This window comes from Nerophis lumbriciformis, linkage group LG35 (assembly GCF_033978685.3).
Source record: "Nerophis lumbriciformis linkage group LG35, RoL_Nlum_v2.1, whole genome shotgun sequence".
NCBI lineage: Eukaryota > Metazoa > Chordata > Actinopteri > Syngnathiformes > Syngnathidae > Nerophis > Nerophis lumbriciformis.
This window is the reverse complement of record NC_084582.2, coordinates 21,134,655-21,159,688: the sequence shown is the minus strand read 5'-3', so window position 1 is coordinate 21,159,688 and position 25,034 is coordinate 21,134,655. Positions and strand designations below refer to the sequence as shown.

Below are 25,034 nucleotides of genomic sequence, written 5' to 3'. Positions count from 1 at the left end.
AATATCATTTATGTGTACCGTATGTTTTGTCAAAAGTATTTGGCCACCCATCCAAATGATCAGAATCAGGTGTCCTAATCACTTGGCCCGACCACAGGTGTATAAAATCAAGCACTTAGGCATGGAGACTAGTTTCTACAAACATTTGTGAAAGAATAGGCCACTCTCAGGAGCTCAGTGATTTCCAACGTGGAATTGTCATAGGATGCCACCTGTGCAACTAATCCAGTCGTGAAATTTCCTCGCTCCTAAATATTCCAAAGTCAACTGTCGGCTTTATTATCAGAAAATGGAAGAGTTTGGAAACAGCAACTCAGCCACAAAGTGGTAGGCCACGTAAACTGACAGAGGGGTCAGCGGATGCTGAAGCGCATAGTGCAAAGAGGTCGCCGATTTTCTGCACAGTCGGTTGCTAAAGAGCTCCAAACTTCATGTGACTTTTCAATTAGCCCACGTACAGTACGCAGAAAGCTTCATGGACTGGGTTTCCACGGCAGACAGCTGCATCTAAGCCATACATCACCAAGTCCAATGCAAAGCTTTGGCTGCAGTGGTGTAAAGTACGTCGCCACTGGACTCTAGAGCAGTGGAGACGCGTTCCCTGGAGTGATGAATCACACTTTTCCATCTGGCAATCTGATGGGCGAGTCTGGGTTTGGAGGTTGCCAGGAGAACGCTACATTTCGAACTGCATTGTGCCGAGTGTGAAATTTGGTGTAGGAGGAATTATGGTGTGGGGTTGTTTTTCAGGAGTTGGGCTTAGCCCCTTAGTTCCAGTGAAAGGAACTTTGAATGCTCCAGGATACCAAAACATTTTGGACAATTCCATGCTCCCAACCTTGTGGGAACAGTTTGTTCCCCTTCCTCTTCCAACATGACTGTGCGCCAGTGCACAAAGCAAGGTCCATAAGCCCTCCACACAGCTTTATGGATGTGGATTAACTTGACTGGCCTGCACAGAGTCCTGACCCGAAACCGATAGAACACCTTTGGGATGAATTAGAACGGAGACTGAAAGCCAGGCCTTCTCGACCAACATCAGTGTGTGACCTCAACAATGCGCTTTTGGAAGAATGGTCTAATATTCCTATAAACACACTCCGCAACCTTGTGGTCTGCCTTCCCAGAAGAATTGAAGCTGTAATAGCTGCAAAAGGTGGACCGAAAATCATATTGAACCCTATGGGTTAGGAATGGGATGGCACTTCAAGTTCATATGTGAGTCAAGGCAAGTGGCCAAATACTTTTGGCAATATAGTGTATGTTAAGTTTTTGAAAAATAAAGAAGTCAGCTATTGATAAAGCTGGAATCCTCTGCATTTGTCGAGAGCCTCTTGCTGGTTATGAAGCAGGAGAGATCAGATGAGCTGGAAGCCAGGAGGAGGGGATAGGCAGTGACTTGGCCACCACTGCCGGCCCACCAGCAGTAGGGTGTTGCGGTTCAGGGTCGAAACACCCAATGACCGCTGGATACCGTCTCACTATATCAAGTTCTCCTGGCCAAGGTTCCATTCACCTAAGGTGAATGAAGAGGAAAGCATATGTTCGTTACCTCTCTTTGTTTATATCTACTCTCTATTTTATGCTGCCCTTTTCTTTTTTTTTATATTACATATATGTTATATTTTATATTGCTACTATGGTACATTTTTAGTCTACTTTATACCTTCATTATCCTTTCCATCCTTTGTAACTGAGTTACCGTGTGGAACAATTTCCCTTGTGGATCAATAAAGTTTGTCTAAGTCTAAGTAACTTATACAGAAATTGTGGAATTTTGTCTGCCTCTACCTGAGCGAGTCGGCATCTGAAACGCATCACTCCGAAGGGCTAGATTCATACCCCCTACCCCTCGTTATGCCCACTACCCCTACATGTAACGAGTCATCGGGACACCACTACTGTACCTTCACGGGAACGCGCAAAATGTCAGGATAGGGCTAAAAAGTAGCGTGAGGGGTTTATTAGGACTGGCCCCAGTATGTGTTGTTAGACTGTAATTGATTGGAGACAATAGGCAATTGTAAGTGTTATGTGAGCTTGCCCAAACCTCAGCGAACCTGCCCAATCAGAATATCTTGTTGTACGATTTGGGGTCAGTGGAGGGCCAGCAGTATTTCTTCTCACGCAAACCCTGCAAGCAAACAGTTATGCTTGCGTGTGAGTCCTAATAAACAAATAGTCACTACAGAGACATGGGGAGAATGCTATCACACTGTCATCATCTCAGGCTGCATTTTATCCTCTACGTAGCTTAAAGAGTGAAAGAAAAAGCTATAATTTTCAGTCCGGCACGCACAGAACACATAATCATATGATCTTGTTTCTATTCAGTACCCAAGGGGGTGTAGCTCATCATAATTTGTCTGTACGCTCTATTTAGTTTTACTTGTTTGTTTCCGATGTGGAACCACTCCCTCCTTCTTCTGTGCTTTGACAGTGGTGCCGATGACCTACTACCAATCCTGTCCTTTGTGGTTCTGCGCTGTCAGTGTCCTCAACTGGTCTCTGAATGTGCTGCCTTGGAGGAGTTCATCCATGAAGGGTGAGTCCCCATAATGGAAAAACATGCACAATTTCACATAAAAGAACACTCGGGCTGTTTTCAACTCAGGATTTTCATAGTCAAATCTGTTTTGTTAGATTTTGCCCATAGTCGACATAGTTCAGTTCACTAAGTATAAAACGTTTTTTTCTATGCTAGCTTGTATGCTTGCACGTATGCTAACGAGCGCACAGCTAATGTGCATCCCCACAAATAAATCATTTTGTGACTTTTTCCCATCTCAAAAAGGCTTAACAGCTTTTTAAAAAGTTAAACGTAATGAAAAAACAAAAGCTAAAAACAAGTAATTATAGCCCCACTATTTCCATACATGCACATATATACATAATGTATTGCATTTGGTCGAGGTTACCCTTGTTTATCCGTTATACAGTGCTCAATACCGGGGTAGAGCGGAATATAGGTCAGGAAAAAACACAGAGGCTATCTCATCCCTACAAGCCTGTTTCGCAGGTTTCCCTGCTCTTCAGGGGATTTTCCCTGGGATGAAATAGCCTCTGTGTTTTTTCCTGACCTAACGTATACAATATTGCATATATAAAAATAATGAATAATAAAATAAACTCTATTTTGACACCCATATTGCACACCAAGAAAAAAATTTGATCATAGTATTTACATAATTGTGTTGTAAAGTCTTATGGGTGTGGTTAAAAATGACCTCCTTCCTGCAAAGTGTTGCTGAAGGAGCTACTCAAGGTTTCTAGTGTCTTGCATGGTGGTGAGAGGGATTTGGACATTATGAATCTTGCCATCTTTAACAAATAAGTTGTGTTGTAATGTGGTGCCCGAGGGCCAAAAAATTGGAAGCGCGTCAGACTTTCTTTTTTCGATGCGTCACTATTTATTGACAAAGCATGGTTTAAAAGGGAACTGCACTTTTTATCATTAACAATCATTATGAGCAGAAATAATTTAATTTTAGAATTGTAAAGATGATTAAAAAAACGCTTGCATGATGCGGCTAATGGGAGTCGTCACCAATGCAGCCTTCAAAGTGTTATGATCCGTAGCCTGGATCATGTTTTGTTTAAATTTAGGATTCCCTTGTTTCTGTTTCAGCACCCATGTTTGTGTTCGTCGTTGCCGTGGGTGCTGATTATGTTCACCTGCCTCTGATTAGTCATCGGGAGGCTCACCTGCTCCCGGTCACTAATCAGAGAGCTATTTAGTCCTGCCTCTCGCAACACTCTGTCTGGCTGTTTTGCTTTCTTCATGCAACAAGTTACGTTGATTTCTTGCTCCTTGTTCCTGTGCTAGTTTTTCCGATAGATACCCGTGCCATGGGCACGTTCCTACTTTGTTAGTCTTGCCTTGTTTATGATAATAAATAATTATTCCTACCTGTACACCGCTTTTTGACGTCCATCTGCATCTTGGGAAAATGAACAGCGCATAACCATGCGTCCTATCCGTAACACAAAGCCCTCTTAAATAACTTCAAAACCCTACATCAACATTTTATATACACACTGCAAGTACAAAACCCAAAACCAGTGAAGTTGGCACGATGTGTAAATGGTAAATAAAAACAGAATACAATGATTTGCAAATCCTTTTCAACTTATATTCAATTGAATAGACTGCAAAGAGAAGATACTTAACGTTCGAACTGGTAAACTTTATTTTTTGCAAATATTAGCTCATTCGGAATTTGATGCCAGTAGCATGTTTCAAAAAAGCTGGCACAAGTGGCAAAAAAGACTGAGAAAGTTGAGGAATGCTCATCAAACACTTTTGGAACATCCCACAGGTGAACAGGCTAATTGGGAACAGATAAAAAAACAGCTTCCATGAAATGCTCAGTCATTCACAAACAAGAATGGGGTGAGGGTCACCACTTTGTCAACAAATACGTCAGCAAATTGTCCAACAGTTTAAGAACAACATTTCTCAACTAGCTATTGCAAGGAATTTAGAGATTTCACCATCGATGGTCCGTAAGGTTCAGAGAATCTGGAGAAATCACTGCACGTAAGCAGCAAGACCAACATTGAATGCTCATGACCTTCGATCCCTCAGAAGGTATTGCATCAAAAACCAGTGTGTAAAGGATATCAAAAACATAGGCTAATTCAGACCTGTCTCCCAATGAAAATGTGTGGCGCAATATGAAGCGTAAAATACCACAACGGAGACCCCGGACCGTTGAACACCTTAAGCTGTACATCAAGCAAGAACGGGAAAGAATTCCACCTGAAAAGCTTAAAAAATTGGTCTCCTCAGTTCCCAAACGTTTACTGAGTGTTGTTAAAAGGAAAGACCATGTAACACAGTGGTAAAAATGCCCCTGTGCCAACTTTTTTGCAATGTGTTGCTGCCATTAAACTCTAAGTTAATGATTATTTGCAAATAAACATCAAGTTTCTCAGTTCAAACATTAAATATATTGTCTTTGCAGTCTATTCAATTGAATATAAGTTGAAAAGGATTTGCAAATCATTGTATTCTGTTTTTATTTACGATTTACGCAACGTGCCAACTTCACTGGTTTTGGGTTGTGTATATATATATATATATATATATATATATATATATAATGTAGTACAGACACGTTCATAACAATATGTAATATGTACAATATTTACCCTATTTTGGTAATTTTAAGCAATACCGGAACTTCTTTCATGGGCACATGGATTTTAGTGCCGTTATGCAAACCACTTCCGGCAACAAATGTCTGTTCCTACTTCCGGAAACAAACGCGTGTGTTTTCCAATCATGGCAGACTTGGTAACAGACAACGAAGAAAAGTATTTTTGGACAAATGAGGATTCGCAGCCATATCTTTTTGAACCTGAATTATACGTGGGGCGAACTGTTGCTTATAGAAGCGAGCACAAAGAGTGGGTGAAACGTTGGAGCAGACGAAAGCCGAGACAGTGAGGTTGGCGTGACTTGATGCCGTAAACGTGGAACTTGGAGCCAAGCTATGCGTACATAATTGCCGTGCTTACCCAAAATCAACAGGAAAAAAACATCCCTGGCCAGCTGGACCAGACAGACAACTGACCATTGAGTGAGTCACTAAAATATTGATCATGATACACACAGCACACCATTCTTGTTATTACAACTACAGTACATACACTGTCGAGCTCTCTGTGTACAAACACAACATGAAATGTGAGCTTATACTTTATTGATACTGATCGTGTTTTTCTGTCAGTACAGATTGGTGTCCTATCGCATTGTGTTGTGCATTACAAACTCAAACGCCATTCAGCTGTTGACACACAAGCTATTCATCCATCCATTTTTACCGCTTGTCCCTCTCGGGGTCGCAGGGGTGCTGGCCCCTTCGGGTGGAAGGCAGGGTATACTCTGGACAAGTGGCCACCTCATCACAGGGCCAACACAGATAGACAGACAATATTCACACTCACATTCACACACTAGGGACCATTTAATCAATCCAATCACCCTATCCCAAGGTGCATGTTTTTGGAGGTGGGAGGAAGCCCAGAGAGAACCCACACAGTCATGGGAAGAACATGCAAATTAGCTTATGGCTAATGGCCTACGCTAGAAAAATAGTTTCTCAGTGTTTACTTTTACATTAACAATGTCGCTACAGCTTTGTTATTTTGCAGTTTATTATGAAGTATTGTTGGCGGTTTTTGGATGCATGTTCAAAGGGATTTGAAGGCAGAATGGATTGATCCCATCAGTTGCATTGCTAGTCACCTAGAACGAGCTGATTATTACAAATGAGAATGCAAAAAACAAACAAAACCTTTTGTCTTCTTGTCTCTCTTAAGGATTGTGAACGATAAGCAAAATTCCCCCAAAAGTTGTGAACGTTGAGCAAAAAGTGCAGTTTCCCTTTAAAGAATTAAAGGGAAACTGCACTTTTTGCTCAACGTTCACAATCCTTGTAAGGTACAAGAAGACAGATGTATTTTTTTTATTGCATTCTAACTCGTTAATTAACGTAAATAAAAGTCCGCTTACAATGTAGTCAATGGGACGTCCACTATTCTGGCCATACAACCCTCTAAATACCCATCCAAAAAGCACCAACAATACTCCATTGACATTTCGTCACCTGAATTTTAATCAAGTATTAGTGATATTGTTATTATAAGCGCTAATGCAGACAGACTATTTATAGCGGCGCATTGTCACAGAGCGCGAACTAGCTTGTTGCTGCTATGTTGACGTCATGAGCAGGTGAACTGCTTTCTCGCCTTGGAGCTAATGAAAGTCTCACCTGGATAGTAAAAGGATGAGGATATAATCCGAGAAGTTGGTCAACCTTGGCATCCAAATTAGACACTGAGATGGCGAGACACAAAAAGACGTCTGGTTCCCCCGTCCCTTTTTTTTTTCTTCGCAAGGATTATGAGTTATTCTTCATCTAAACGGGAATTTATCAACATCTTAATGGTGGGCATTCTCGTGACAGCAGACATTGTACAGTAAGTGATGTTTTATTGTGTTTATTGGCTCTCATGAAGTCTGCAGTAAGTAGTAATCCGTGATGTTTTTGAAGGAAAAAGCAAATTTAGCGATGCAAATGTGAAATTAGTGCGCCTCTGTATGCTTAAAATGAGCAAAATACGTCAATATTACATGTTATTATAAAGGTGTCTGTTAAGTATTTACTTACAGTATATACATAAAACCTTGATGGAGGTGTTTGGATATGTTTTAAGCGCTTTATAAGCAGACTAGAGCGACTCCATTTGTCTCCCTTGTAAGTTGACTTTTGATCGCATTTATGTATTAGTTAGAATGCATAAAAAAAGAAAAACATATGTGTGCTTGTCTTACATAAGGATTGTGTGAATGATAGGCAAAATTCCATAAAAAGTACAGTTCCCCTTAAAACGTGTCAAACCGAACAAAACATGGATAAGTAATCAAAGTAACAACTTAAAGATACAAAGCAAATTATCTACTCACTGAAACCAATAAAATAAAGCTTGTGTGGAACAATTTCCCTTGTGGATCATTAGAGTTTGTCTAAGTCTAAGTAAATGTTGTCAATGATGACATTATCAACCTTACAAAAACAGAAAATAGCTGACAGCTCTACCACAAACATTTCTGAAGGTAAAACAAGTATCTTGCAACAGACAACTTGTGTCTTACTTTAAAAAAACAAAACAGTACTGCAAATGTTAGCAAACCAATAACATATTTATGTGAATTACACCGACAAGTGATGAAGGCCAAACTCAACCAGTGTGTCCCAAGTTTTGTTTCTGTCCATCACTTTTTATTAACACTTATTTCTCTGTCCCAGCTATTTGATTGGCGAGGAAGGCTACTGTTTGACTTCCATACAGAGTGCTTTGGCCTATGTGCAGTCGCTGCATATAGATGGAGTGGACCCTCTTGCAGAGCACTCCATTTGAAACAGGTAGATGATATTCTCATTCTTTCATGGTGCAATGTTGGATTCGTAAGCAAAACATTGTATCCAGTACAGCAAATACAATACCTTTGACAAACTCAACAAACGGAACAAATACAATAAATCCAATGGGCAAAACTCTAGGCCAGTTGAAGGGAATTGTCTGGAAGTAATGGTACACAAGAGGTTGCTTTTTTGGTTTTATTTCAATTTGGGTCAAATGAGATGATATTTTATAAAAGTGTACTTTTGTCATTTGGCCATTAATGCCCTCCTGAGGCTCTGCTTTTCTTTCTTTTCCCAGACCACATTTGCAGTTGTATTAAGCACATGTTTCTGCTTTAAAAGCCTTTTTATGGAAAGTGACTGTTTCTACTTGTTCTGTTTTGTCTCCATTTTATTTAAAGGAATCCAAGTGTTTTTTTTAAATTGCTTCTTATTGTTTGAAAGAAGCGTGTCTTGCGGATGAAAAAACGTTTGCAATATTTATCTGGCATGGTGTGTTATGACATCACTTATATCAATGTTCAGTATAATAATAGTCATAATATATTTAATTTAAGGACTCAGTAAATATTTCAATTCCAATGAATTGTGTACTGGCTCAACTGTAAAACACAATTTGACTGCTGCTTATGTCAAAACATTTTGAAAAGGTCATTTGGAATGTAACACAAAAACAAAGTTATATGTTAGAAATGTTTATTGAAGTATGATATTACCAATGGATGGCTGCTTTTTTGTTTTATTTTTACAATTTAAACTCTGTGCATTATGCAAATTATTAAAATTGCATATGAATTGTATAACCTCCTTGTTCTTTGTTAAACAATTGTGTCATGAAAGCTTGTGAAAATTAGAATAAATGTGTTTGGGTCAATAAAGACAAAAGATACTTTTTTTCCATTTTCGACTATTATGGTTTTATAATTTACTTCCATTGGGGGATGAAGTGTGTTCATCTAATTGCAACAATAAATAAATAAAATAATACATTTTTTAGACATTAAATAAAAACAATTATACAAATATTAAACATTACCTTAAAGTTGGAAATAGATCAAATAATTAATTATTTAATTATAGCATCTTAATTATGTAATGTTAACATAATAAAAAAAATAGTATAGTTATATTTTTTTAAGCTTCAAAAAACAAAGCTATGAAATATTTCCTTGTAATCTACAAAATACATTTAATTAATATTTTTAATAATCAAATCTTGAATTATATCATATTAAATACATAAAAAGAATAAATAATTAAACATATTTGTAATTGAATCTTAAATCGTAAAAATATTCAGTGTTAAGCTAATTAAAAGTACACATTGAATATCAACTCAATAATACTTAAAATTATCACAGATATACTTTCAATTAAGTTTTACATACATTACTTAATTAAAAATACATTAAATAAACAATTCCAATTGTTTGAATAGTACAAATAATAATAAAATAGTAATAAAGCAACTTTTGGTTCAGTACAGCGTCTCCGACGTCTCTTTTGATCCAGCTATGCAGCCGTGTTGCCCTTCTGCCCAGGAGAGGGCAACAAGACCAGAAATAGACTTCGATAGCTTTCAGGAAAAGGCCATCTTGTTTTCCGAGACGTCATTTGTGACGTCATTCCCTGCTCCGACTTCCCACTTCCCAGGTAAATGGAATGCAGTATAATTACCCCCACATAATGAAGACAGCGCTAAGCAGCAGTGTGAAGCCAGTGCAGGAACAATACAGAACAGGAAGTAGAAACAAAATAAGAGTATGAGACAGGAAGTGAAGCCAAAAACACACAAAAACTTACAGAATAGCCTGACCTACAAGTCGAAACAGTTACAGGAATGAATTCTCGAGGTCCTAGGTCTTGTGTTTCTGGGGGTTTCCCAGAAACACAAGTTCAAAGTCTTGGGAGCGTGGAGGCAGAAATTGGCGGTGGGTCGCCAGACCAAGTGTCCCCAAAGCCAACGAGGACAAGTCAGGTGGCGGCGGCGAGTGGAACTTCTCTACCGCTGGCGCGGAGGTCGCCCATGAACTGGCCACATATGTGGCTGACGAGGAGGCGTATGTGGGCAAGAATTATTCCTTGTGGTCCGCGCCCAAGTCCTGGGAATGGCTGCTGATGGCGCGGGGGTCATTCATGGACTGGTGGCCGAAGAGGAGGCAGGCCGCGAGCACCTGACAGATGCTTCCACGGCAAGGGAACAGGCTGCTGGGCTCGCGGTCGAGTTAGAGCAGGCTGCTGGGCTGGTGGCGTCGTCGGAAGACCCGATGGAGGCACAGCTGGAGGCGAGGCTGGAGCTGACTGCAGAGCTGGAGGCGAAGCTGGAGCTGACTGCAGAGCTGGAGCTGAGTGCAGCGCTGGAGGCGGACTCGAGCTGAGTGCAGCGCTGAGTGCAGTGTCAGCCCTGCTGGAGAGGCTGGAAGCAGCGTCAGACCCATTGGAGTTGCTGGAGGTGTCTGCGGCCATGCAGGAGGTGAGGTAAGAGGAACTTGAGCCCTGGCTAATTGTGGCCAAACCGACTGTATCATGCCTCCTCACGCGGCTGCCGCTTGGTGTGCGAGTCCCCCTGCGCGCCTCTTTTGCCAGCGGTGTGCCGTAATGGATAGGTGGTGGTTTTGATCCAAGGCTGCGCTGGTTGATTGCCCAAGCCACATACACTGATGCCAGGTGAGAATTAATCATATCACAATTTGTTGGTGGGATCATTCTGTTTGGTATGCTCTTTGTAGCTGGCAGTTGTGACACAGGACACAGCAGGCAGCCTACTGGGGATGAGATTTTAATGTGAAAAGTACTAAACAAAAACAGAGTGCAGGCAGGAAATTGTACAGAAAAGCAAAGGGAATGACTTACAACTGTGAGTGCAACAAAAACAAGAATCTCAAAATACTACCAACCGTGTTCTTAACTCCAACATTTGTAGACAACGATCCCACACCGACACAGAAATATGACTTGCTTAAATACTGCCCAGGTGATGTGCAGGAACAATACAAACAGAACAGGAAGAGGAAACAAAATAAGAGGGCAAGACAGGAAGTGAAGCCAAAAACACAGGGAAAACACCCCAAAACTTAACAAAGAATGGCCTGACCGACAAGTCGTAACATTTTAGGTTGCAACAAAAAAAGCTTATGAAATCCTGGAGGGTCAATTAAAACTCACTCAATCTGTTTGACTGACAAGTTGTGTTGTCATGCTGCAAAGATTTTACAGATTTTTCCAAAACTACCAACATACTGAATGTATCTTGTACATGACTACCTACATCAGAAAACATTTGCTACTAATCGGACCGACAAAAAGACTATGATCTGTGTTTCTGCAGAGTCACAGGCAGGAGAATGTGTGACAAGTTTCCAAATTTAAAGTGTCCCCTTGAGAAAGACAGTTTTTAAGTCTGCAGGGCAGTTGATAGTGAAGACAGTGTGGGATGCGTTGTGTTGCTCCACCAGTTTGGCTACAGCCTCACCCAGATCCAGATGGTTCAAGAACCCAGGGGCCAATCGCTCTGGAGTAGCTACACCTGTGTTGATAGTTACCTGCCGGGACCATGAAAAATGAAAGGGACAACATTATGGAGGAACTGTTAGTTTTTTTTTACCAAGTGTTGGGTTATTTCTACGTCCCAGAAAGCGTTTTGTACATCCTTTGAGGTACCACTCTTAATGACGTACTGTAAATGTCTCACCTGGTAGAGCTTACAGGATGTCTCGGGGTACTCGTCGCGAAGGACCTGGCAGAAGGCCAGTGAACTGGCAGCTCCAACAGTTAGAAAACCGGTCCCAGGCATTAAAAGTTTCTCACCCGCTCCCCCTGTGAAACAAAACCTACTATAAAACTTTCTACAAGACTAGATCACATGTGTCAGTGGTTATGTTCCTTATTTTTATGGACACCATTTTTAGGTACAGCGATTGATAGTGTCTAGTTTGTGAGGCATAGGGTATTTTTATATGCACCCTGGCAACTTTGACCTATGCCCGAAACGTCTCCTCATATTTCGGCCAATCAGTGTAATTTTCGACATTGTCATTTGTCTCTGGCACCCAAACACGTATGTCCAATGTCTAATCAATACTAATGTTTGTTTCTTGTGCAGTAACAACAAAATGTAACAATATATATATATATATATATATATATATATATATATATATCTTTGTTGATCAAACGACACAATTGTCGTCCTCCCTCAAGTTAGACCTTACATTTTTTCTGTTCCTGTTAACGGGTCTAAGCTTTCTGCGTAATGGAGTATACAAACATTTACTTCCTAGTTTACATGTATTCAAATATTTATTTAACTTTTATTTCTCCAGGGTAAGACAATTAAAAACACATTTTAATTTGCCGTGCCAGCCAATCAGGTGTCATTCCCAGGTTGGATTTGGCCCCCAGTTGAATAGCCCTGGTGTAGGGACTAGATTAGAGCTGCTACTTCTTTATATGGAAGGAGCCATCTGAAGTACCTCTGGTATCTAAAACCCCTGGCAAAATTCCCCAAACTTGGAGGATGTTCATTCAGTTGTTTAATTTTGTAGAGAAAAAAACAGGTAATGGACATGAAACAAAACTATAGTCATTTCCAATGGCAACTCTCTGGCTTTAAGAAACATTAAAATAATTAAAGAAATTAAGTAATGGCAGTCAGTAACAGTTTTATTTTTAGATCAAGCAGTGTGAAAATTATTGAATCACTAATTTCTAAGGAAAAACATGTATTGAATCACCCTGTAAATGTTAATTTATAAAGCTAATACCTGCATTAGATTAAATCTGTTCATTAGTCTGCAGTTAATATGAAGTGTTGACATTATAGAGAGCTGTTGCACCAGGTGAACTGACATGAATCATGGCTCCATCACAAGATATATGTCAATTGAAATAAAGTAGAGGGTTCATCAAATATTTTCAAGAAGATAAATCATGCAATGTTGCAAAAGATAAATGATAAATGGGTTATACTTGTATAGCGCTTTTCTACCTTCAAGGTACTCAAAGCGCTTTGACAGTATTTCCACATTCACCCATTCACACACACATTCACACACTGATGGCGGGAGCTGCCATGCAAGGCTCTAACCAGCAGCCATCAGAAGCAAGGGGTGAAGTGTCTTGCCCAAGGACACAACGGACGTGACGAGGATGGTAGAAGGTGGGGATTGAACCCCAGTAACCAGCAACCCTCCGATTGCTCGCACGGCCACTCTACCAACTTCGCCACGCCGTCCCTAAGATGTTGATTGTTCACAGTCATCTGTGTGTAAAATCTGGACCAATTACAAACATGGGAACCATAAAAGGCAAGCATACTGGTAGACCAAGGAAACCAGAATCACAGTCTGTGACCAAACTAAAAAAATGCATAAAGAAAATGGAATTCAAATACAGAAAAGCTAAACCAAAGCCATTATTAACACCTAAACATAAAAAACAAGGTTACATTGGGCGAAGGAGAAGCAATCGTGACTGGATGAAAGTCATATTCAGTGATGAATCGTCAATCTACAAACCCCGTTTCCATATGAGTTGGGAAATTGTGTTAGATGTAAATATAAACGGAATACAATGATTTGCAAATCCTTTTCAACCCATATTCAATTGAATTGCACTACAAAGACAAGATATTTGATGTTCAAACTCATAAACTTTATTTTTTTTTTGCAAATAATAATTAACTTAGAATTTTATGGCTGCAACACGTGCCAAAGTAGTTGGGAAAGAGCATGTTCACCACTGTGTTACATCACCTTTTCTTTTAACAACACTCAATAAACGATTGAGAACTGAGGAAACTAATTGTTGAAGCTTTGAAAGTGGAATTCTTTCCCATTCTTGTTTTATGTAGAGCTTCAGTCGTTCAACAGTGCGGGGTCTCCGCTGTCGTATTTTACGCTTCATAATGCGCCACGCATTTTCGATGGGAGACAGGTCTGGACTGCAGGCGGGCCAGGTAAGTACCCGCACTCTTTTTTTACGAAGCCACGCTGTTGTAACACGTGCTGAATGTGGCTTGGCATTGTCTTGCTGAAATAAGCAGGGGCGTCCATGAAAAAGACAGCGCTTAGATGGCAGCATATGTTGTTCCAAAACCTGTATGTACCTTTCAGCATTAATGGTTTCTTCACAGATGTGTAAGTTACCCATGCCTTGGGCACTAATGCACCCCCATACCATCACAGATGCTGGCTTTTGAGCTTTGCGTCGATAACAGTCTGGATGGTTCGCTTCCCCTTTGGTCCGGATGACACGATGTTGAATATTTCCAAAAACAATTTGAAATGTGGACTCGTCAGACCACAGAACACTTTTCCACTTTGCATGAGTCCATCTTCAATTATCTCGGGCCCAGAGAAGCCGGCGGCGTTTCTGGATGTTGTTGATAAATGGCTTTCGCTTTGCATAGTAGAGCTTTAACTTGCACTTACAGATGTAGCGACAAACTGTATTTAGTGACAGTGGTTTTCTGAAGTGTTCCTGAGCCCATGTGGTGATATCCTTTAGAGATTAATGTCGGTTTTTGATACAGTGCCGTCTGAGGGATCGAAGGTCACGGTCATTCAATGTTGGTTTACGGCCATGCCGCTTACGTGGAGTGATTTTTCCAGATTCTCTGAACCTTTTGATGATATTATGGACCGTAGATGGTGAAATCCCTAAATTTCTTGCAATTGCACTTTGAGAAATGTTGTTCTTAAACTGTTAGACTATTTGCTCACGCAGTTGTGGACAAAGGGGTGTGCCTCGCCCCATACTTTCTTGTGAAAGACTGAGCATTTTTTGGGAAGCTGTTTTTATACCCAACCATGGCACCCACCTGTTCCCAATTAGCCTGCACACCTGTGGGATGTTCCAAATAAGTGTTTGATGAGCATTCCTCAACTTTATCAGTATGTATTGCCACTTTTCCCAACTTCTTTGTCACGTGTTGCTGGCATCAAATTCTAAAGTTAATGATTATTTGCAAAAAAAAAAAAAATGTTTATCAGTTTGAACATCAAATATGTTGTCTTTGTAGCATATTCAACTGAATATGGGTTGAAAATGATTTGCAAATCATTGTATTCCGTTTATATTTACATCTAACACAATTTCCCAACTCATATGGAAACGGGGTTTGTACATTGGGTAAGGTGATGATGCTGGGACTTTTGTTTGGTGCCGTCCCAATGAGATTTGTGAAGACGACTGCCTGAAAAAAACATGCACATTTCTACAGTCATTTATGACATGGTGCTGCATGTCAGGTAATGCACTGGAGAGATGGCTGGTATTACATCTTCAATAAATACACATGTTTATGTTGACATTTAGGACATTGTTTTTATTCCATCAATCAAAAGGATGTTTGGGATGTTTACATTATTTTTCTAGATCATAATGCATCTTGCCACAGAACAAAATGATTTCCTTGAAGAAATATACATAAGGTCAATTTCATGACCTGCAAATTGTCCGGATCGCAATCCAATTGAAAATCTGTGGTGGAAATTGAAGCAAATGGTCCATGACTAGACTTCAACCTGTAAGCTGATCTGAACCGAGGATGTTGTTGTGGCTTGTGCAGCCCTTTGAGACACTTGTGATGATTTAGGGCTATATAAATAAACATTGATTGATTGATTGATTGACAACAGCAGCAGCATGATTAATGAAGAGTACTGTTTGTCACAGATACGTCCTTGCAAGCTGTTATAAAAGCCAGATGTGGTGCAACAAAATACTAGGGGTGTGTTGTAGTGTATTTTGTTTGTTTGTTTTTCATGATTACATAATTTCTTTCCTCAGAATTAAGTGATTCCATAAGTTACTATGCTTGATCTAAAATGAAACTGTTACAGACTACTACAATTGATTTATTTTAGTGTTTCTTAAAGTCAGAAAGTTGCCATTTAAAATGACTATAGCTTTGTGTCATGTTCTTTTGCTGTTTTTTTCTACAAAACAACTGAATGAACATCCTCTAAGACTAATGATCCATTTTTTTTTTTTTTACCAGGGGATGTAGCTCTGATGCCTCCGGGAAGTGGGGTGAGATGTTCTGGTTATGCCCAGCTGGTAGGAGGCCCTGGAGTAGAACCTGGGACATGCTAGAGAAAGTATGTCTTACGTGGGAAAGCCTCTGAACTGGAGGAGGAGGTTAGGGACAGGGAAGTCTGGGTTTCCAGACTGTTATCTTACTGCTGCCTTGTGACCTAGATGGTTGGGATAAGTAGGCGACTGCTGTTGTAAGCCTGGTACATCACTACTTGACCTGGAATGCCCCTTTTAGTGGTTGATACCTCTGGTAATTGAACATTGAATCCAGGACAAACAAAGCAGCTATCCTAATAGTTGTGGATCACTGGAATCCAACTAGGACATGTTTGCAATGTAGACTTGTAAGGGGCTATCAATCAAGTCTACTCTGGTGTACAGTGGAATGTGGTCCCCCAGAGGTCAGGGTCAGAGTTCTGCTGCTATCAGCCATTCAGTCTTAGAAGAAAGCGAGCAGGAACATCGTCGCTTTGGTCATATGTGTTTATTGCCAGTCCGGGGTGCCTCTCACCTGTGATGAAGGTGTAGCTACAGTTGGAATCATCTTTGACCAAGGGAAAGAAGGCCTTCCATGACACAAAGGTACTAAAAAGTAATGACTCAATGACCTGGCAAAGAAATACTATGTCAGAAACTGAATAAAAAAAGGTGATCTCCCAAACAGAAGCCGATGTGGTTTCATTAGCTGCTGTGTTTACAAACCCAGTGTAGGTCTTTGAGAGTTTGGGTGTGTGGGGGGCCTCCCTGCCACCAGCTGAAGCCCAAAGAGGAAACCACATCTGTAACTTTCCCCACCTTCTCCAGCACGGCCTGTTTTGCCTGCTCTGCTCCTTCTTCTGACCCTAAAAAAAGAAACAAATTCAAGACTTCAATATAGACACTCCCCTATGGTTACACTGAACCTTAGAAATAAAACTAATTTGAAGACCTTGGTGATCACCCAAGTCATGGTACTCGTGTCGGAGCCTAAAGGTTCTCATTGCCAATCACAAAGTACCCACCATAGTATTTGACGTTATATGACAATTTGACAGTAGCACAATTACTAAGGTTGAAGACCGCTAAGTCTGTTATGCACGTTTCAGTAGAACTCTGCAAGTCTTGCAACACACCTAATTTGTTTTGATATCGTCATGGTCTGCATTCCAACAGACTTTTGTTTGGGTCAGTTCTTGGTTTGTCTGTCTCTGTTCTGTGTTTCAGTCTTGGTCTAGTGACAGGGAGTGGATGCAGTTGAGAATTATCCCCATTCATAAACATCAAGACGATGCCACATTATTCTTCATGGTTCCACCTGTGTTCTCCATTCTGAGACTTCCACGTCTCCTTTTTGCTTGCTACCATGTTATGTTTTCAGACTTAGTTTTTTGTATGCTGAATCTCTTGTCCCCCTGTTACATATACTTTAGGTTTTTCGCCCTTTTGCTCTTTTTCTCTATTGTCTTCCTGGACTATGTTGTTCCTCACTGCTGTGTGCTTCTCTAGTCTTAATTAAGTATCTGTTTGTTTTTGTTTCTTTATGATTATATTTTATTCATAATCACTCATGTTTAAGTGTCTCAACAAAGTCACAAGTAAATATATATATATAATATAGTATATTTTTGGTTTTGGGCACGTCAACAACCACTTAGGTTGACGTCAGCCAGCCAGGGTATCGACTTAAACGAGTTCCACTCCAGGTCACTGGCGGGTCAAGTTCAGGGTGAACACAAAACTCTTTGTTTACGGTGTTTAACTTGTTTTTTACGCTCTAATAATGAACTGCATTTCATTGTCTTCCTGAAAGCAATGGCAATAAAGAACTTAATTCATTCATACGCGCTTAAAGCTTTTTATACTGGGAGAAGAAACTTAATGACAAACTAATGACTTCCTGAAACCTGAGCTTCATAGTAGTGGATTAAATGCAGGAGCTGCAACATTGATTGATTTCATTGACTACTCACTCACTACGAATGGGTACGGAATTCGTCACTTTTATAAATACCGACCAAATTCTGTCATTACCAATTCACATACAGTCAAAAAGTACCATATTTCGATACCTTTGTTGCACATGACACCATGTCCGGTTGCAGACTCAGCACCAAATCAAATATATGGCGAGCAAAAAGATGTATTTGTAGCAGACTGCCTCTTGATAATATACAGGTGGTGCTCAATAAATCAGAATATGACCAAAAAGTTGATTTATTTCAGTAATTTCATCAAAAAAGGTAAAACTTGTATACTATCTACAAAATCCAAAACCAGTTTAGTTGGCATTGTGTAATTCGTAAATAAAAACAGAATAAAATGATTTGCAAATACTTTTCAACTTATATTCAATTGATTAGACTGCAAAGACAAGATATTCAATGTTCGAACTGAGAAACTTAATTTTTTTGTGCAAATAATCATTAACCTTTTGCCTGAATTACAGCAGCAATACGGTGTGGCATGGAGTCGATCAGTCTGTGGCACTCCTCAGGTGTTATGAGAGCGTTAGCTCTTCTACATTGTTGGGTTTGGCGTATCGAATTTTCCTCTTGACAATAGAAGTTTACGGTAAAGTCTTATATCACAGTTTTATATCAAGTTTCCACTACTGACTGTGGAAACTTTACAGTAAAAGTTTAGAAAGCACTCAAAAGTAAGGCTCCACTTTTCAAAATGTGCTAGCTCGATGCTGATTGGATATGTCGTATAAATGCTACTGCTTAGCAATAGTGATTTTTCATGGCGACTTCAACACATCCAAATTTGGTAATGACAACTACAGCTATGATGCACACTACACTCAAACAGCTGGTGGGGGGAAAGTACAATACTTGCATTATAAACACAAAATACAAAACTGGCACATTCAACCTAATGGCAAAGACTACTTCCTGACTACAGTAACACCTAGGCAAACTGAAATAAATGCATACTTTCTTTGATACTTTTGAATATAGAAATGTATCTTTTTATCTATACATGTGTCGCTTTAGTCCAGGCCTGGGCAATTATTTTGACTCGGGGGGCCAAATTTAGAGAAGTGTCTGGGGGCCGGTATATCTATTTTTAGGAACACTAATACAAAACCTCACAATAATGTCTGAATGCTAAAACCGTTATGACAGACCGCCTTAAAAAACGGAATGGAATTTGAAGTTTTTTTTACTGAATGAGACAACCAGAATGTACATGAAAATAAAGAATGTGGGATTTACAATATTAACTATGAACGATAAAACACTGAATATTGATAACATATGAACGTTCCCCCCTCTCGATCGACATATTTTACAATCAAGCGAAACGCAACAAAAATGCAACGAACACAGCGAAATATGAACACAAAGGGTAAAACAAAATAAAAACAGCTACACTCTGATACATCTGATATATCACTAAGCTTTAGAACTTTGTTGTAAAAATATCCTTCCGCGTCTGTCCCTGACACCCGCATTTCAGGCTGGCTGCTCTGGAAACACTCTGTGGAAACGCTCCCCACCCACACTGCTTGGTGCCTCGTCTGAGCTGCTGTGACTTAGATTACCATAGTAACTAATTAGATTACCATAGTAACTAGTACATCATGCAAAAGCGCAGATTCCAGCCATTGAAATACTTTGTATAGTTCAAGACTTACGGTCATTTGAAAACATCTCTGCACATCATAATGTCAGTTACAGTTTCCATCTTAAAGATCTAAAAAAAACTATTTGGGAATGTATGGCGGGCCAGATTGAAAAACTCAACGGCATGCGGCCCCCAAGCCTTAATTCGCCTAGATCTGCTTCAATCTATGTAGTCTATACCAGAGGTGGGACCAAGTCATTGTTTTGCAAGTCACAAGTAAGTCTCAAGTCTTTGCCCTCAAGTCCGAGTCAAGTCCCGAGTCAAGACAGGCAAGCCCCGAGTCAAGTCCAAAGTCAAGACTGGAAAGTCTCAAGTCAAGTCCTAAGTCCTGCATTTTGAGTTTCGAGTCCTTTCAAGTCCTTTTAACCACAGACTAATATATTAACACAGATTGTGTATGCTTTTCAAACGCTGTATTTATTTATTAAAACAAGTGCATTTTAAATTGCAGGAAAGAAAATTGTGCTGACATTGCACTTTATAATAGCACTATTAACCAGTCATTTTAAACATTAACTCATTCCTTTACAGAACAAACACATTGAAAAATAAAGTGCAAATGTACTTATTTGTACAAAAGTGTTAACATTGAAAAAACCTGACATATACGTGAACATAACAAAAAAGTTGTACTTTTTATATGTCAGGGCCCTATGCTGCATTGCATTTGCAAAAGACCAAATTAGCCAAGAGTCTGTCAGTCATTTGTGCACGATGGGGGCGTAGTATGATGCCACCATGGCTGAAAACTCGCTCCACTGGAGCACTGGAGGCAGGCACTGCCAAGACTCTCATGGCCACTCGGAACAGTGAAGGAAGAGTCTTCATGTTCAATGCCCACAACAAAAGGGGGGAGAGAGTTGTTTTGGGTTGGTGCACTACTTGTAAGTGTATCTTGTGTTTTTTATGTTGATTTAATTAAAAAAAGAAAGGAAAAAAAATTATTTCTTGTGCGGCCCGATACCAATCGATCCACGGACCAGTACCGGGCCGCGGCCCGGTGGTTGGGGACCACTGAGGTAAACAACCAACAGTATGTCAGAAAGCTAGCTAAAACGGTACACATATTCATAATATAGTATACATTTTAACTGACCTTTATTTTACTATTTTTGTCTTTTTAGGTGGCTAAAATACGCGGTGCTGCTGACCGCCGTCTAACGTTACGTGTGATATATTGACTAACGTAACCCTGCTTAAAAAAAATCACTGAACAAAAAGTATGAATAAGGTAGTGAACTGCAACAGATTCCCATGTTTGCAATAACGTTATAACGTTAGCAGTGAGTTTACAGCCTCACTGATTTAACTACACAGCAAATAAAAGTCACGTTACTTAGCCAATAAACGTTATCTTACATTCAAAACTTACCGTTCTTTGTGCAACTTCAAATGCCGGACGAAGTTGGAAGTTGTTGCCTCTCCATCAGTAATTTTCGAACCGCATGTGTTGCATACTGCAAACCGTTTTGTGTTGACCACCTCGTAATTTTTATACCCAAACAAAAATTATTTTAGGTATCATTTTTTGTTCACTGGCGTGTGGTTTGGACATGTCTTCTTCGTTGGTTGTCCTGCAATTTGATTGGATGAATGCTGTGTGATGAAAACAAAGTAGATCTAATTTGATTGGCTGTTGTACTGAGACCACACCAGCTGACACACGCAACGCTGATAGACAAGTACACAATGAAAAATACGGAGCGCTCCCGAATAACTTTTTCATCTTTGGGTTTTGGGGAAAGTAGCAAGTCATGTCAAGTCATGTCAATTCAAAAGGCTCAAGTCCAAGTGAAGTCACAAGTCATTGATGTTAAAGTCTAAGTCGAGTTGCAAGTCTTTTTACATTTTGTCAAGTCGAGTCTAAAGTCATCAAATTCATGACTCGAGTCTGACTCGAGTCCAAGTCATGTGACTCGAGTCCACACCTCTGGTCTATACACTTCTTCCATCTAATGTCTCGCAATTGCAACTGTGTACAAAGTTTACAATACTTGCAAATGACACTCAGAAGTGTCAGATACAAACCCTGTTTCCATATGAGTTGGGAAATTGTGTTAGCTGTAAATATAAACAGAATACAAGGATTTGCAAATCCTTTTCAACCCATATTTAATTGAATGCACTACAAAGACAAGATATTTGACGTTCTAACTCATAAACTTTATTTTTTTTTTGCAAATAATAATTAACTTAGAATTTCATGGCTGCAACACGTGCCAAAGTAGTTGGGAAATGGCATGTTCACCACTGTGTTACATGGCTTTTCCTTTTAACAACACTCAGTAAACGTTTGAGAACTGAGGAGACACATTTTTTAAGTTTTTCAGGTGGAATTCTTTCCCATTCTTGCTTGATGTACAGCTTAAGTTGTTCAACAGTCCGGGGGTCTCCGTTGTGGTATTTTAGGCTTCATAATGCGCCACACATTTTCAATGGGGGACAGGTCTGGACTACAGGCAGGCCAGTCTAGTACCCGCACTCTTTTACTATGAAGCCACGTTTTGATGTAACACGTGGCTTGGCATTGTCTTGCTGACATAAGCAGGGGCGTCCATGGTAACGTTGCTTGGATGGCAACATATGTTGCTCCAAAACCTGTATGTACCTTTCAGCATTAATGGCGCCTTCACAGATGTGTAAGTTACCCATGTCTTGGGCACTAATACACCCCCATACCATCACAGATGCTGGCTTTTCAACTTTGCGCCTATAACAATCCGGATGGTTCTTTTCCTCTTTGGTCCGGAGGACACGACGTCTACAGTTTCCAAAAACAATTTGAAATGTGGACTCGTCAGACCACAGAACACTTTTCCACTTTGTATCAGTCCATCTTAGATGAGCTCAGCGAAGCCGACGGCGATTCTGGGTGTTGTTGATAAACGGTTTTCGCCTTGCATAGGAGAGTTTTAACTTGCACTTACAGATGTAGCGACCAACTGTAGTTACTGACAGTGGGTTTCTGAAGTGTTCCTGAGCCCATGTGGTGATATCCTTTACACACTAATGTCGCTTGTTGATGCAGTAAAGCCTGAGGGATCGAAGCTCACAGGCTTAGCTGCTTATGTGCAGTGATTTCTCCAGATTCTCTGAACCCTTTGATGATATTATGGACCGTAGATGGTGAAATCCCTAAATTCCTTGCAATTGCTGTTTGAGAAAGGTTTTTCTTAAACTGTTCAACAATTTGCCCACGCATTTGTTGACAAAATGGTGACCCTCGCTCCATCCTTGTTTGTGAATGACTGAGCATTTCATGGAATCTACTTTTATACCCAATCTTGGCACCCACCTGTTCCCAATTTGCCTGTTCACCTGTGGGATGTTCCAAATAAGTGTTTGATGAGCATTCCTCAACTTTATCAGTATTTATTGCCACCTTTCCCAACTTCTTTGTCACGTGTTGCTGGCATCAAATTCTAAAGTTAATGATTATTTGCAAAAAAAAAAAAGTTTATCAGTTTGAACATCAAATATGTTGTCTTTGTAGCATATTCAACTGAATATGGGTTGAAAATGATTTGCAAATCATTGTATTCCGTTTATATTTACATCTAACACAATTTCCCAACTCATATGGAAACGGGGTTTGTAGATAAATGTAAGATATAACAACCAAACAGACCAGTTATCATTTTTAGCTCACTGTTAAATGCTAAAATATAAATATATATATTTTAAATTAACATTTATTTGCCACTTGAACACACAAAATAACTAAAAATTGGTACCGTAGAGTACCAATATCGATTCCCAGGTACCAGTAATTGCTACTACATCAGTTCAAGTGTGTAATGTACACACGCACACACACACACACACACACACACACACACACACACACACACACACACACACACACACACACACACACACACACACACACACGGGTTTAATGCAGATCATGCAACTCTAAATTGTTTTTGTAAAGATTGTTTATTATATCAGGAAAAGTGACTGTGACATGCGACTTACCAACATCGCCCACTATTGTGATGAGATTATGTTTGGTGTTGGGAGAGATGACGCATCGGAGTCTCTCCAGCCGGCTGTTGTCTCTCGATATCACTGCAACTTTGAAGCCTATGTACACACACACACACACACACACACACACACACACACACACACACACACACACACACACACACACACACACACACACACACACACACACACACACACACACACACACACACACACACACACACACACGTATGTGCAAGCTTGTCATAAATCTATGGTGGAGACTGCCAAAAAGCAGCACTTTTAACACATTAATCCTGGTCCCATGTTAATAAACACTAATCTTAATATGTTTATCAGGGTCATCAGACAGATGGCAGATGGCAACTTTGTGCACTTAAAAGCATCAAACTCTGTTTGCTCAACACAAACAATAGTAAATACTTCAGTTTGGCCTTATAAACAAATACCAAACATACATTGTACCCTTTTTCACATGTATTTTAGTCATCAAAATTCTTAATTAAATACAGAATAATTTCAATTAATTGATAAAATTGTCTAAATACAAATATATAAATATTTATATAATATTTATTCATTTTAAATCTGTCTTTAAAAAAACTGCAGATTTGTGTCCAGACTATAAGAATAGAAAAATCATTCTCACATATACTCGTCTGTAAACTTTTGTGGATGATTGCTTTGTGTCAGAACATTTGTAAATAGTTTACAATACAAAACAATGTTTCGTTGTACTTGTGCAATTACAATAAAGACCATACCATACCATACCAATAATGTACACAATCTCATCTCCCTTAAAATATGCTCACTGCTCACTTCATTAAAAAGAAAACATTCATTCATAAGATCAACATTCCAATGCAATACTTTTTTATAAAGATAATATTGTCCAGGACAATGGACAGTATATGTTAATTACGAGGGTGTCGCTAAGGTATAATAAACACATACACACGTTACCAAAATTAAATGTTTCATTTAATTAACAATGCAGTAATTCAATAATACTAAATTAATTAATTAAAAATAATTACAATTAATTTAATGAATGACTATTTAAATATATGCAACTATTTGAACTGTTTTATGCAACCACACCCTTTTTTAGAATGTTTTCTCATTCGTCACAGACATTATACTGTGGATAAAGAGTTATCACTATGACATAGTCTGTATAAAACATAAATCTATATCCATATCACTGTATATTCTGAAAGTGTCTTACCTTTGTCCAGCAGGGCTTGAACAATCCCCGAGCCCACAGTACCTGCTCCACCAAGAACCAATACCACCTTGTCTGACATGATGACCTGTTCTACTTCATCTTGTCATATTAAAGCCATGCTTTTTAAACGAAGTTCCACCCAACCGTCAATGGCCCCTCAAAACACGCCCCGACGTTGAGGCGCTTGTGTCAAATATCGCCATCTAGTGGCTGTTTCAATTTTATGTTTC

At 39.6% G+C, this 25,034-nt stretch overlaps 2 protein-coding genes across 3 annotated transcripts in view; one reads left to right on the top strand and one right to left on the bottom strand.

Moving 5' to 3' along the window:
• Nucleotides 1-8,829, top strand: part of vps9d1 (VPS9 domain containing 1) — an 83,844-nt gene extending 75,015 nt beyond the window's left edge. Inside the window, exons 15-17 of one of the 2 annotated variants that reach the window (XM_061927986.1) lie at nt 2,441-2,545; nt 7,818-7,934; nt 8,233-8,829. In XM_061927986.1, the coding sequence (XP_061783970.1) occupies nt 2,441-2,545; nt 7,818-7,929 (217 nt within the window). In that variant the 3' untranslated portion in view covers nt 7,930-7,934; nt 8,233-8,829. Of the gene's footprint in view, nt 1-2,440; nt 2,546-7,817 lie in introns of both variants that reach the window. The other variant, XM_061927985.1, reaches the window with a different exon arrangement.
• A 1,871-nt stretch (nt 8,830-10,700) lies between these two features.
• On the bottom strand, nt 10,701-25,014 carry LOC133575363 (peroxisomal trans-2-enoyl-CoA reductase). The gene is made up of 6 exons (XM_061928040.2): nt 24,805-25,014; nt 23,562-23,669; nt 16,677-16,816; nt 16,486-16,582; nt 11,626-11,750; nt 10,701-11,476 (listed from the first exon to the last, which is right to left on the bottom strand). Exons 1-6 carry the CDS (start codon nt 24,881-24,883, stop codon nt 11,300-11,302), a joined length of 726 nt encoding a protein of 241 aa, XP_061784024.1. The 5' UTR covers nt 24,884-25,014; the 3' UTR covers nt 10,701-11,299.
• Between the last annotated feature and the right edge of the window lie 20 nt (nt 25,015-25,034).